Source organism: Protopterus annectens, chromosome 17.part0 (genome assembly GCF_019279795.1).
Source record: "Protopterus annectens isolate FY-2018-M chromosome 17.part0, PAN1.0, whole genome shotgun sequence".
Taxonomy (NCBI): Eukaryota; Metazoa; Chordata; order Ceratodontiformes; family Protopteridae; genus Protopterus; species Protopterus annectens.
The window spans coordinates 84,904,613-84,920,991 of record NC_056751.1 but is presented as its reverse complement, the minus strand read 5'-3'; the positions used below and the strand labels follow the sequence as shown (position 1 = coordinate 84,920,991).

At 35.0% G+C, this 16,379-nt stretch overlaps 1 protein-coding gene across 1 annotated transcript in view; it reads right to left on the bottom strand.

Moving 5' to 3' along the window:
* LOC122791777 (glyoxylate reductase/hydroxypyruvate reductase-like) overlaps positions 1-16,379 on the bottom strand; it is a 451,435-nt gene that overhangs the window by 121,858 nt on the left and 313,198 nt on the right. The window contains exon 4 of the mRNA XM_044059702.1: positions 6,197-6,313. Coding sequence (XP_043915637.1) covers positions 6,197-6,313 — 117 coding nt within the window. The remainder of the gene's footprint in view (positions 1-6,196; positions 6,314-16,379) is intronic.

The window sequence follows — 16,379 nt, the reverse complement described above, 5'->3', positions numbered from 1 at the left end:
CATAGATTTACCTGGTTGTATAATTATAGGTCATAGATTTACCTGGCTGTATAATTATAGGTCATATATTTACCTGGCTGTATAATTATAGGTCATAGATTTACCTGGTTGTATAATTATAGGTCATAGATTTACCTGGCTGTATAATTATAGGTCATATATTTACCTGGCTGTATAATTATAGGTCATAGATTTACCTGTCTGTATAATTATAGGTCATATATTTACCTGGCTGTATAATTATAGGTCATAGATTTACCTGTCTGTATAATTATAGGTCATATATTTACCTGGCTGTATAATTATAGGTCATAGATTTACCTGGCTGTATAATTATAGGTCATATATTTACCTGGCTGTATAATTATAGGTCATAGATTTACCTGGCTGTATAATTATAGGTCATATATTTACCTGGCTGTATAATTATAGGTAATAGATTTACCTGGCTGTATAATTATAGGTCATATATTTACCTGGTTGTATAATTATAGGTCATATATTTACCTGGCTGTATAATTATAGGTCATATATTTACCTGGTTGTATAATTATAGGTCATAGATTTACCTGGCTGTATAATTATAGGTCATAGATTTACCTGGCTGTATAATTATAGGTCATAGATTTACCTGGCTGTATAATTATAGGTCATATATTTACCTGGCTGTATAATTATAGGTCATAGATTTACCTGGCTGTATAATTATAGGTCATATATTTACCTGGCTGTATAATTATAGGTCATAGATTTACCTGGCTGTATAATTATAGGTCATATATTTACCTGGTTGTATAATTATAGGTCATATATTTACCTGGCTGTATAATTATAGGTCATATATTTACCTGGCTGTATAATTATAGGTCATAGATTTACCTGGCTGTATAATTATAGGTCATATATTTACCTGGTTGTATAATTATAGGTCATATATTTACCTGGCTGTATAATTATAGGTCATATATTTACCTGGCTGTATAATTATAGGTCATAGATTTACCTGGCTGTATAATTATAGGTCATATATTTACCTGGTTGTATAATTATAGGTCATATATTTACCTGGCTGTATAATTATAGGTCATAGATTTACCTGGCTGTATAATTATAGGTCATATATTTACCTGGCTGTATAATTATAGGTCATATATTTACCTGGTTGTATAATTATAGGTCATAGATTTACCTGGCTGTATAATTATAGGTCATATATTTACCTGGCTGTATAATTATAGGTCATAGATTTACCTGGCTGTATAATTATAGGTCATATATTTACCTGGCTGTATAATTATAGGTCATATATTTACCTGGCTGTATAATTATAGGTCATAGATTTACCTGGCTGTATAATTATAGGTCATATATTTACCTGGCTGTATAATTATAGGTCATAGATTTACCTGGCTGTATAATTATAAGTCATATATTTACCTGGCTGTATAATTATAGGTCATATATTTACCTGGCTGTATAATTATAGGTCATAGATTTACCTGACTGTATAATTATATGTCATATATTTACCTGGCTGTATAATTATAGGTCATAGATTTACTTGGCTGTATAATTATAGGTCATAGACTCTGTCTGGCAGGAAGTTCAGATGATTAAGGATCTGAGCTACTAATGAGCTGCTTCCTGTCACCAAAGGTATTGAGATTCATTCCTTCCGCATCCATGCCTGCTGAATGACTCTGAGGAAGTCACATAGCCAGGCGGTGCTCCTGCTTTAGATATGAAAAGGGACTCTTGTGTCCACTGGGGTTTTCATGGTTAACAGAAAACAAATAATATATATAATACAGATGCATCCACCCATCCACAACCCCTTTTTCCCATTTTTGCCCATGGGGTCGGGGTGTCACTTTAGCACTAACTGCCATATCTATCTGTCTTTTACATCATTACCCCATTAGTCTTCCACATTGCTTTGCTGACCTGTTCCTCTTCTATTCACTGTTTTACCTGGAAAAACGTATTATATCCCTATCAATCATTTGGGTTCCTGTATTTGTTATCGGAACCATTTCTTTCTACATGGTGTGTCACCACCACATCAGCCAGCTATATCCCAACATTTACAGCTATGATATCAATATACTAGTGCAAATGCATGTCATTTTCTGTACCTCCAAAGATCAGTGTGAAACCAAAGTATAAAATAAATGAAAATTTACAAAACATAGAAAACAATAAGCATTATCAACAAATATGTGTATGGAACAAGTAGAGCACAGGTAGGAGACATACTTAATCTTTGGTACTGAAGTGGTAAGTACCTTTACATGTGACTTAGGTCATTGCCCCATCATACAGTGTATAACCTACCTGCCCACTATCAGTTACACACACACACACACACACACACACACACACACACACACACACACACACACACACACACACACACACACACAGTTACAGACACACAGTTACAGACACACACACATATTCAAGCTATATGATAAAATGCATAGCACATGTGTTTTTCAATTTTATCATTAAATAGCATATACTAATATTGTGTGAGTGTGTGTGTGTGTGTGTGTGTGTGTGTGTGTGTGTGTGTGTGTGCACTTCTAACTGATTCACTGGTGAGTGCAAAAAAGCTGGGATGAAAATCATCACTTCCAAATATGAAGTGATGGCATTCTTCTGAAAAGGACTAGATGCCTCTCTTTAGGAGGGGAAGGAACAGCTGTCTTTAGTAGAGGAGTACCATAAGATAATTTTCATGAGCAATGACAGGGGAGGTCATAAGACAGATAGACTGCAGCAGCAGCTCCTGTCTTGCAGATGCTGAACCAGTTTGATGTGATGAGTTTGTGGATAAAGCTCTCTACTTTCCATGCATTCTTTCCTATGGTAGTGCCAGAAAAAAAGAGATATCAGTAAAACAAGTACAAATTCTGGAGAGAATCATTGTGTTTACTCTCTGTGACTGGGTGAGGGAAGTCGTTGGTACAGGAGGACTTTAGAGTACAGTCAATTCTCATTCTGCTTCAGAAGAGTCAGCTGAGATAGTTCAGACATCTCTTATGGAAACAATCTTCAGTGGTTTTGTTGAAGTTGCTCTGGGCATGTATCACAGGGAGGATGCCCTGGGTCTGACCGGAACATTATGGAAGGATTATATTCATTGACTGACATGGAATCACCTGGGATCCCCCAGGGTGAGCTGTTATCAGTGGTTAGAGACAGGAACATTCAGTCGGTTCTGATAAGTCTGATGCCAACATAACTCTCAGCTGAAAAAGAAGTGAAGAGGAGATACACACACACACACACACACACACACACACACACACACACACACACACACACACACACACACACACACACACACACACATGGACACACACGTGCATGTGTGCTTAAATACACATACCACGCCATACCGCCATACCACATCAAGTGTATACACACACGCATTACGTATATATATATATATATATATATATATATATATATATATATATATATATATATATATATATATATATATATTTTTTTTTTACAATCATTACTAAAATAAATAGTAAGCTTCCATCAATCATGCAGCCACAAAAGGGCACAGAGTTCTACAAAACTGCTTTGCATTGAATTAGTGCATTTATCCAATAATTAAGTAATATAACAATTACAGCAATGCATTATGTGCACTAGAAGGTCCAAAGCAAGCAAGCAATGCAGACAGTTTGGGTTTATCTATGAAGTCTATAAGCATGCAGTGAAACATTTTAATAGGAACAAAAGAAGCAAATAAAAGCAATCTGCTAAAGTTTTATTATCTTGTAGTCTGAAGTTTGATTACAGATGTTGAAAAATATACTCTGAAAAATCTTGCTAGTGATAAAGCTTAGGGTTTGTTGTAGGCCACTGCATTTAAAATATATTAAAGGCTATGAATTAATGTGCCTAAAATATATAACTACATTTACATGAACTTGTTTTCTTCCACCTTAATGACAATACTATTGACTTTGGTTTCTGTATGTAGTGTTAAACTACATGTACTAAAATATAGCTTTTCTATTATATTTTACAGTATGCATGCCTGAAAAAGATGACTTTAGCAAATGAATAAATAATAAGTTCATACATTCTAATTGTGGAAGAAAATGCATTATAGTTTAAATATTTTCATTTTACATGAAATTATTAAACTAGTAAAGTGATATACTTGTACACATAACAGTTTTACATGTGACTACTTCCTTAAGCACCATTTAACAAACCTTATTATTATTAAGTAGCTTTTATTTTAGATCTTTATATAAAGAATTGAGAGTTACTGTGTTTTTATTTTGCCTTGTCTCCCCATGGTGCTTCTTTTTATTCTCCGCAGAGCCTTCAATACACTGCTGTTTCCTGCATTTATTCCCAAACGTTGTAGCTCCTCATTTTAAGGGATTGCTGGCAGATTGTGAGGACTCCTTTTCTTTGGTTTCTAACCAAATAATCATCCGTATAGCCAAGGTGCAGAAGTCAAACTTGCCCAAGTCTGAGATTGTGCAGTGAAATGAGCTAGTGTTGCATCAGTTTAGTCAGTGAAGACTGAGCCTGTTATTCAAATGTTTTTTTTCTAAATGGGCATGAAGCATGTGTTAATATCATGTGCCCTTACTACACTCATCTGTAAGCTATTTGTTAACTTCTTTTGTCAGAGGATGACACAACACTTGTATTGTCACTATTTTCCACTAGATATTAGTCTTGTGCTGGATCCATAATTACCCCTTTTGATATGAAAATTAAAAACTGCAAGAAAGACCTGGTCAAGCTAGAGTCTTCCCTGTGTAGTACTTTAAACCTCCTGTAGTGGGGGCTCATGAGATATAAGCAAACAACCCTTTAAGGACATATCAGTGTTTCAGGAGCCATTTGGCTTCAACAGCCATGACATTTTACATTTTAAGTCTTCATGGGTACATTCAGGCCAATAATCCCAAACCCCACTAGCTGTTGACATGCTTCAGCCTTTTTCTAATCTCCTCAATGCAACATAAATGGATTGTTTAGCCAATCTTTAGAAACAGTGAACTTAAAAGCAAGTCCAATATCCATAAACATTAACATGCCTGCAAAATATCGCAAAAATAGCATCTAAACCAAAGGGTAAAAAGGTCACACAGACAAATAAATCAGTAAAAACTACAAGAAAGACCTAGCTAACTTAGTGTTTTTACCATGTAATACCTTAAACCTCCTGTAGTGGATACCATGAGATATATGCACACAACTTTTAAGGACATACCAGTGTTTTAGATACAGGACCATTTTTAAGTGGGAAATTAAATGGTCCTTCTTGAACTCTTTTGTGTTATGATCTGGGCTACAAGGGCAAGGTGAATATGTGTACATACTGCTCAACCGTCCCTGGTTTTGAATAATGTCTCTGATTTTGCCTCATATTTTTGCCCTGACCCTCATAACATTTTTGATTTTCTGGTGAATCAATGAGGGTTAAAATTAATCAATAATGCAAAACATTACAGATTTATACTTTTTTATTGTTCTGAAAATGCAGTTTGATGCAAAACCTGTTATTCTGATAACAGTAATATTTTATAATGTCCCTGATTGTGGGCCTCACCCCCCCCCCCCCATTATTTTTGGCTCTGTCCAGAATTCTTGAGCATAATTATTGGCAATTTAAAGTAACCAGTCAACTAGCATGCTTTGGGAGGTAGGAGAAAAATGGAGTACATTCCGAAAACTCACACACACGTCATAAGGACTACATGCAAAAAATCCACACAGACAGTGACCAGAAGCTAGGCATGAACATCAGACCCGCTAAGCCACCATGTTTGTGGTGCTCAACCCTTCTTTATCAACTTGCTGTGTGACTGGACCCCAATTCAGAACTAATTCTGTCAGTGCTGCCGGTGAAAATCTTACCACTTTGCAACAGACTAGTCCAAACTTTCTCTAGTGTTTTTTTGCCATTCAGATCTGAATAACATATATGAAATTTTGATAAATCGCTCGACTATTTTTCTTTAACCTATTTTTCAGTTAGTTTGATTACAAATATGCTGAAAATGCTGGTGATAGCACTAATATAGTTATATAAGAACATCACTGCAGAAGATAACCTATTTTGAATGTAAATAAATGGAATATGTTATGTTAGCAGGTAGGTGAACAAAGTGATGACTTTGCAATACATCAAAAGTACACTTACTTCTTAGCTTCATCCACTGCTTCCACCAGCCGACGAGACGTGGTAAGAAGAAGAGCAACGGTAAGTTCAGCAACAGCATCAGTCAGCACGTCCGGGGTATAACCCACTCTAATGCCTCTGTTTGAAGTGAAAGCAGTGAACAATGATTACACAGGTTACACAAACAGAAACAGAGTGAAAAACTCAGTTCTGCGTTATTCAACTTATAAGGATTTTTTTTTTTGTGCTCACTAATCATATAAACATTTGTTATTTCAAAATGTTATGAGTTTTGGTTTAAACATCATAAACTAAATGTGCACATTTCTCTTTGTGTATTATGCCTATTTTGCCTGCAAAGGGACCAGGCAGCTGGAGTTTGAGTTTGAAATGCTCCCTTTCTGTTACCAGCATATGACTTTGTGTTTCTATGCTGAGGAAAATCCTGCAGAAATGGTCTCTGCTGACAAGAAATAAATCAGTGAAGACTTCTGAAAATACCTAAAGTTTTGTCATTGTCAATTACTCACTTATGAAGTGTGTTTTGCAGTATTTTGCATTTAGTTAATTTTAACACAAATCCCAATGTGCTGTCTTTATGATTCTATATAATAAATGATGCAAGAAGTGACAATTTTTTTCAAATCTCAATCAGAATGTGACTTTATAAAGTCAGAACAAAATGTTCTTTTGGTACTTAGAAAATTCATTTTGATACGGATGTAAATAATGACCTTTATCATGTTCATGCAGTGCACTGAAAAAATGTTAATATTGTATGTTTTAGGCGAAAATTACTTTAAGCTGAAAAAAACCATAACGTTGTTTGTCAAATAAAATGCAATGCCATAATTTTGGAAGATTAAATATTTTGACCAAAATTAATAAAACTGTTCACCTTATAACTATTCTACGTAAACTTAACACATAGCGAATCTCAAAAATCTTTGTGAAAGATTAATTCATGCACCAACTTCGTCATCACATGATATAACTGGACTGTTCATTTACAATACTATGCTTTATGAAGTGGGACATCATAGGTGATATATATTGAAAGTGTATCACTAACACAGTAAAATATTCAAATCATGGTCAGGAGTTAAAATATCTGTCATACCTCATGAAGTTAGGAAAGTCTATTGAAAACCTTCTCAGTACTTCATTCAGCTTGTATTTTAGCTGTGAGGGACAGTATGTGTCTATTCTAGGTAGGAAATGACACTGATGCTCCAGATGGTATGAGAAAGTACGTGTGGGGAGAGTGCAGGGGTCATACTGGGAGGACTGATAAAGAAGAAATTATGATGAAAAATGTTACAATACTGGAACATTAGGATGCCTTCCTTGATATCAGTACATGGGCAGTTGTGGATTAGTATTGATATTGTTAGCATGAGAGCAGGTTATATCCAGCATTAGGTATGGATCACATAAATGTCAGACATAGCCCTGCAGCCTATACACTGTGTGACAAAGATGGGCAGCCAAAGTACAGCACTGTACCACTCATGTGCCAATGCACATAAGACATTGCATATGATTGGTCATGCTGGAACCTCTACCCTTTTAACCAAAGCGTACATAAAATAAAAAAAAAATTATAACATGAGACATGACATATAACTGCCCATTTTGCCTAACATCTACCTGATAACAGGTGTAATTAAAGGGAATCTAATTAGATACGCAATGACTATAAATCAGTTGTTCAGTTTTGTTAATTTTAAAAAGTTGGGGGGGGTGATAAAAGGAATCCAAGCATAGACCATGGTGGGTGGGGAATGGTATGAAAATTTAGGTAATGTAAATAGAAGTTATAGCCCAGTTCTCATCTGTTTCTCTTATCATGACATTAACTACGAAAGTAGCAGCAGTGAGAACATTTTGCAAGAAATGCTGACACAGAGAAATATAAATGAGCATGTAAACAAACACACACACACACACACATTTATATGGGTCTACTTTGATTCGTTGAATCTCATTTCATGGAAATTCATTTCACCCAGACCACTTTGCTGAAAACTCAAATTACTGAAAACTCATTTCACTGAATCTCATTTCACTGAACTGCAGTTAGTATATATGGCACTGTGTAGAGTACTGTAAGGCAAGTAAAAGGTATATGCCCTTTTCCCCACTGTAGAGTGATCCTGGAGTTGATATATATAATTGGAGGGGTGTGGGGGGCACAGCCACTTAGTTTGAGTACATATTGTTTTCTGGAGAGAGTTAGTCATTGTTTTGAGTTTTTGGTAAAATACAATATAAAACAAACAATGTGGGGCCTATGCCCTCCAAACCACCCAATATACCCATATATAATATATATATATATATATATATATATATATATATATATATATATATATATATATGTAGGAAATGGAACAGCTTGTTGTAAGTTCACCAAGGCAGATTCAGTAAATCCAGGTAGGCACCAAACGAATTCAAATAATTCCTTTATTCAGAACCACAGAATAATAACACACAACCACAGAATAATAACACACAAGCGCTTTCGCTCAGAGGAATTCTGAGCTTTATCAAGTGACACCATGCTGTTGAATCAGGTGTCTTATATACCTTGAAAATCCTAGGTTAATTAGAAAGCACTACCAATTAACATTTTAAAGAGACTGTGCACTATTCCACATGCTTAAAAATTCCTTTAAAACAAAATATATAAAAAAATATAATAGATTGCTTAAAAATAATGCATTAATGCATCTGTCACTACTAAAAATGCTGATAGCTTAAAAATAAACAAAACATTGTGCACTGTTACCATAGTGTTTAACTTTGTAATAAAATTTGCTTTGTGCAAAAAGTTGCACTTCTTTTGAAAATTGGGATGAGATGGAGTGACTTGACGTACCAACTGTTGTTCGTGTAAGTATAATATAAGGCTAATGCCTAGTATGGGTATGACTATGGTAACAGTGCACAATGTTTTGTTTATTTTTAAGCTATCAGCATTTTTAGTAGTGACAGATGCATTAATGCATTATTTTTAAGCAATCTATTATATTTTTTTATATATTTTGTTTTAAAGGAATTTTTAAGCATGTGGAATAGTGCACAGTCTCTTTAAAATGTTAATTGGTAGTGCTTTCTAATTAACCTAGGATTTTCAAGGTATATAAGACACCTGATTCAACAGCATGGTGTCACTTGATAAAGCTCAGAATTCCTCTGAGCGAAAGCGCTTGTGTGTTATTATTCTGTGGTTGTGTGTTATTATTCTGTGGTTCTGAATAAAGGAATTATTTGAATTCGTTTGGTGCCTACCTGGATTTACTGAATCTGCCTTGGTGAACTTACAACAAGCTGTTCCATTTCCTGGCTGTGTGTGCATTTACTTCCTGGTTTGGTTCTCTGCTGTTTGTTTGATATATATATATATATATATATATATATATATGTACATATATATATATATATATATATATATATATATATATATATATATATATAGTTTCACTTTACAATCCCAAAATACTGAAATATCAAAATTCAGTATCTTGAGACTGTAAAGCTGAACACTTAAAAACCCGAAACACCGAAAGCGCGAAATTCAAAATCACGACTGCCCACATAAACACTCCACACACAAACAAGTGCACATCTCCTTCCTCCTTACATTACAAATCTACAAAATGCACACAAACACAACAAAACAAACAAACGTGCGGACCCTACGTATAAGCACCCGCCCACACCCCCGCTACTTACATATACTAACTCCGAGGTTGCACTAAAAACACGAACACACAAAATCCACCAGTACACATTCTATACTCCCCTTGCACAAACACTCATCACATACGTACAAATACCACCACTCTCAACACTTACACACTCACAATCTTACCTACCTACCCTAACCCACACCTCAAAATTACAAACACACTCAAGCACACACTAAAATCCCTACCCAAAACCCCTAGTAAAACATCACTTACCTGAATCACCAGCTACAGCCGCATACCACACTGCACATAACGAACAGAGGGAATCCCATGTCACGTATGTGCGTACACAACTGCATATTCGACATTTCCGCATTCGGGATTCTGCACTTTCGCGCAAGTGCAGTTTCGACACTTTGTTCTTGAGCTACTGAATTTCGACATTTCAGTAGCTGGAGATTCTGAAGTGAAACCTTATATATATATATATATATATATATATATATATATATATATATATATATATATATATATACAGAGAGAGAGAGCTGTTGCATGGTGTCCCTGCTGTGATACTGTTTATCTGTAATCTGCATATAAAGGCCAACATATTAAACTATGACAACTTCTGAGTCACCAGGCTGACTTATGGCTAAATGAGTGCATGACACGAAACTAAATGAATATCATTCCAATATGGCACCTTGAAACTCAGTACCTCTAAACAAAGTTCTTAGCCCCAGTTGTTCAAAACTACTTACTCAAGTACATATATCATTGAAATACATACACCAAAATTAGGTGAGTTTCTACAATGACAACAATGACAAAGTAAAGACAGCATATTTACACTGGGACAATCCCCCACTGTAACCCCACATGTGTGTGTGGCGGGGTTGCCCCTACATCATTCTTACTTTATTTTTCTCATGTTGCGGACATTCTAACTCAGACAAAAAAGTTATCATTTAAACTATAAAAAAGTATTCTTTCTTTAAATGCTGCAGTCTTAGGTTCAGTACAAATAACTGCAGTATGAACCCACAAACAATGCTACAACATGTAGCTAGACGACAGTTCTACTATGAGTGGACGAACACAGATTTGTCTATTCTCAACTGCCCAAAGCTGAAACTGCTGAAAAGAACTGCATGAAAACACTGTGCTGTGCCCTCCCACCCTTAATTTGTATATTCAACTTCAGTTACACTATAAGAGGGAAATGGGGCAAACACCTGGAAACGATACTTAGAACCTATGTGATTCCATGACGGTGCTTTTCAGTCAAAATGTCAACATTGTCGGTGAATTGATTTTCAGGGAGCTGAGGCTGAAGGAATTAGTGTTGATCTAACAGTAGTGTAACTCATGCAAACTAGCACAAAGAAAATGCAACCAGCACATCATGCTCAAGCAAGCAGGAAACACGAATTAAAAAATTAAAGTGCTATACAAAACTACAAAGACAAGTCAAACTTGTAAAACTGCCAAACACAGTTCGCCAACTTTAGAATATGTATTAAGGTTGCAAAACGCACTGAAAGCAATTAAAAATGTCTATTTTTTTTAATAACAAATAGCTGTTTTTTTTCATGTGGTTGCTGCACACAAGCTCTCTTATGTCCAGCAACTAAGTCATCATACAACTCACATTGATGTCAAAACTGGCAAGAAGGGTGTTCTGTACTACTGAAAACACTGCATTCCTTGTTAACAAATAAAACTGTCCTCTTTATAGTGGCAAGATGAGAAGGCATTACAATTCTAATTAAACAAGTTTTTAAGACTTTTTTGAGACTTTTGTACTTATATGGATTGATTAATATTGTGTATAAATTAACAAACAACAGCAGACCCCACTTACTATAATTTATTGTAAGCCATATAAGATTATGATAATAAATTCCATCTGTATAAATAATTTTGCAATTCATACTGAAGGCTTAAAGACTTAACAAATAGGCAGAGGTGGAAACAGTTGACTGCAGAAGAGATAAGTGTTAACAGCAACTGTTAATTTTTCCTGAATAATGATTGGACTTAAATATGGCTTGCAACTTAAATAGGACATGCTGGAGTGACAGATTTATCTCCCAGCAACTGCCACGTCTTTGGAGCAGGCTACAAATTCATGTGAAACAGAGCAACCCTATGACACTGTTGAAGAGGAACCTGGACAAGTGGATGGGGTACTGTAAACTCCTACCAGGGATAGTGCCCACAATTCTCCTAGAAATAGGCAGTCATCACTAAATCCAATCTTAGGTATCAACTAGTACTTCTACAGTATTACATTGGGTTGAAATGGCTAGGTTTAAAATGACCTCCGGGTCGATAGACTAGTAATCTCCTATGATCCTATGATCTTATGGAGGACAGCGCTAAAAGGTAGCCTTATCTGTGTACCTTAATATATTTTTAGAGATGTGTATCTCCTGGAAGATTAAACAAAAATATACTAATATCTTTAATAATTGTGAATAGTCAAGTATTTTAATCACATCACTAATCAGCTTAGCCTTTAGGCAGTAAATTGATATCGGAATTTTAGACACTAAATAAAGAATGATAGATTCAGACTTGTAATAATTGCACTATTTTGACAGCAATTACTTCATTCCATCCAATGGCAGATAGGTGTAAATAAACCATACACTTTATATCAGTGAAAAATGAATTTACTTTATTTCTTCTTTATGAAGAGACTAAATATATCAGCTGATCTAAAGTTACAAATGAAAGGAAAGACAAGAAATAACAAACTTAGGCTAACCAATCTAAGAATAACTATATAAAGAAAATATTATCCACATTGCTTCTAAAGGTACAGGAGGGACAACTCTGCATACAGCACTGTGAATTTTATTAGATTCCTGTGTGCTTAAACAAATGCAAGGAGTATGAAAACATGAAACTGAGAGCTGTAAGCTGCATAGGTTAATGTTCTATAGTAGATAATACAATGCCACATGTGATATTGTATAACATTAATACAAGTCCATAAATGTAAGATATTAAAACAGAAGTAAAATAAATGTTGCAGACCATGTTCTTAGAATGAAAGGTTGTAAAAGTATAAAGGACTCAGGTACCTTCCACGTGGAAACAGTAGGGGGGCGGAGCCTAGATGGTCAACTGAGAGCAGTGAATTTGGAGAGCTCCATAAACTAGTATAATAATATAGGAAAATGTTATTATTTTCAAGTTTAAAATGTCAGAAATCTATAGATAAACTAGTAAACTACATAAATATCAATTTTGGTGGAGATATACAAAAATTTTCCTGCAAAGTAACTTGGAAATATATTAAGTCACTGAATATGAACAACTCAAGAAATTCTCATCCAGATGCTGCTTTGAAAAAAGAACTGCAATTGATGATATCTACCTTACAGGAACTATCTTTGAAGATGGATGGCTTTAAAAATGACTTAGAAAACCTCAAATTAAATTCTCAAAAACAGACCGATACTAACTATTACAGCAACACATTACAAAAATAACAAATATAGAGACTTCTCTAAATGATACTGAAGAGAGACACAAAGAGGAAGAATTCCAAAAATAATTTTTGCTTTAACAGAATACATGGCTGCTTAACAAAATAGATGACTTAGAAAACAGGGAAAGGAGAAACAACATAAGGATCTTTGGTCTGCCTGAAAACACTGAAGGAAAATACATTATGTCATTCTTAACAACCTGGATTCCTGAATTTTTAGACTTGAAAGAGGGACTTTCATTTGGGATTGAAAGGGCAAATAGACCACTGAGGAAACCTGTTTCTAACTCAACAAATACTCCACCTAGATCCATAGTTATAAAATTTCTTTCATTTCTGGACAAGGAACTAATATTAAAATCTGCTTGGAGAAAATCACCCTTAAAATACAATCAAAGCCTGATAAGGTTTGACAATGATTATTCTTCCAGAATACTAGAACAAAGGAAAAAAGTCTGGCCAACAATAAAACTGTTGAAACAAAACAACATTAAAGCACAGCTGGCCTTTCCAGCCAAGATAAAAATACTTGTTGCCAATGAGATGAGAACCTTTAATGATTTAGAAGAAGCTACTATATTCATCAAAAACAACAACATAGTGCCTATCCCAGAAGGAATAGAATGGATGGCCCCTACTCTTAAAAGAATAAAAGAAACAAATCATTGGACTGATGCTAGAAAGAAGAAACAAAAAACTGATTCCAAGATAGCTGTCCCAAAAAAATAACTCTTACAACTACATCTCTCAAAGTATCAACTGATATGGTACATCACTTGTCATCTGTTTTTATTTAAAAAAGGAGGGATTCTTAAACAACTGAGAAACAGTAATGATTTATTTAGAATCTTCAAAGAGTCCAATAATTATTCACAAACAAAGGTAGGTCAAGATGGGTTACAAATTACATTCTATATAAGCCAAACAAAGCAACATATAATACAAACATAGAAGTTTCTATTCCCCTACTTGAACTCAATGAATACTTATCTTGTTAATTTTTCATTGATTTTACTTATAATAATTTAAGTAATTAAGTAATTCAACAAGGTACCATTCATCAGAGTTCAGACTCAAATGTAACAAATTAACATCATATATAATAGCAGTAACAGTAGAGTGTTTTGAAAAAAAATGCTGTCATGGAGACTAATGCCTTCTTCAGGTAAAGTATGATTTAGAAATGTCATGTGTATCCTGATTAAATAATAGTAGCAAGCTCTTAGTACAAATGTCATCATTATTCTGTCTAAATATAGTTAATATCAATTATGGCAGGTATCATAGCTTTGAGTGCTGTTTGATCAATTCTGATATGGTGTGCATGGATGCAGCTGTGTTTGGCAGCTAGTGCAAATGTCATTATTATTCTGTCTAAACATAATTAATATCATTACGGCAGGTATCATAGCTTCGAGTGCTCTTTGATTAAGCCTGACATGGTGTATGTGGATGCAGTAGTGTCTGGCAGCTGTTATATGTCTCCGGGAAGCTTTGGGTTGCAGCTTGTCATCGAGGTTTACTGATGCTCATGTATTAGGAAGAGACATTTGGTGTTTTGCCTGGATCCAGGGGAAGGGGGTGGATAGAACTGTGATTTGGGATATTTTGGCAAAGAATGGTTTGTTTGTACATCTGCTGAGTGAGAGGTGAGAGGGCCAGAGGAGTGTGTTGTCTCTTCTTGTGGTGATTTGTTGGGAGTTTTTTTTTTTTTTATCTTTTTGCTCTCTGTTCTTTTCCTGGCTGCTGACTTGCTGAAAGGGAGGAAATATATGCTTGAAGTTGCAGTGAAGTGAAGCTTTGCTTCAGGTGCATCGTGTGCCTCTGATATGCAGTACACAGACACAATAACAGAAACAGATGCTCCCAGGTTGCTATGGTAATGGCGACAGAGTGATGATAATGCTTAATGGCTCTGAGGAGCCTCCGAGATGATTCTCAGCAATGATGGTTTTGGTTTTAAAAAATATATATATATAATAAAAGGCTGTTTTAAACCACATGTACACATAGTGATGGTTTCCCAACACTTCGTTTAGCTCATTAATTTGATTCTTAATAAAAAAAAAATAATAATAATAAGTGCAATTTTTTATTTAAAATGTATTTTGGTCCAAACACATTAAGAACTTACATAAGAGTGGAAGTCTGAGTTATTGGGAAAGACTAAGAGCACTTGGTCTTGTGCAGTACCCTTTGCAGTGGTCTGGGAGGAGAGCTTGCTCGGACGTGTTGGGCATATGAGGATAGCTGATTCTTCGGATGTTTAGGGTTGCTGGGAAGTGCTAGAAAGTCATCAGATTTCCTTCATGGAAATATCTGTGGGAATAGAAGGTGTGTTGAGTGGTTCACTGGCGGAGTGGCCACTGCATAGAACCAGCTGGTAAAATGGAACAGGACAAATATTGGTTTGGATATTTTAAGAACGGCCTGGAAACACACCACATGAACTAGCAAATGGTATTCTGGCAAAACTGGATGGGCATTGTTGCCCATGCTTGAAATACTGATATGTGTGTATCTAAGGATGAAAATATACTTATAACAAATATGAAGCTAGAAGAGTCTCATAACTTTAAGTCTATGGACTGTATAAACATGTTTGGAAGGAGCTAATAAGGATAAACATTACAGCTTGTGGGCTCTCAAATAACTAAGCACAGCCAAAAAAAAAAAAAAAACACACATAGTTAAGTAATGTATGATTTTAGTAAATTTATTTATTTTATTTATTTTACATTTGTTAACCAGGATAGTCCGACTGGATACATGTCCATTATCAGCAGAGGCCCGGGGAGAAAAGCTCCAAGATACTAATACACATTGAACATTTAGTAAATGCTAGTTTCAAGCAGATTACAGTCATAAGCAATACCAGCATTTAGCACATATAGTACTTATTATAAAACACTTTACAAAACATAACATTATTTTCAAAGTTAAACATGCATAACATTACATTCAGGTTTAAGACACACTGAGCAGCAGTTATACAATTGACCCTTCC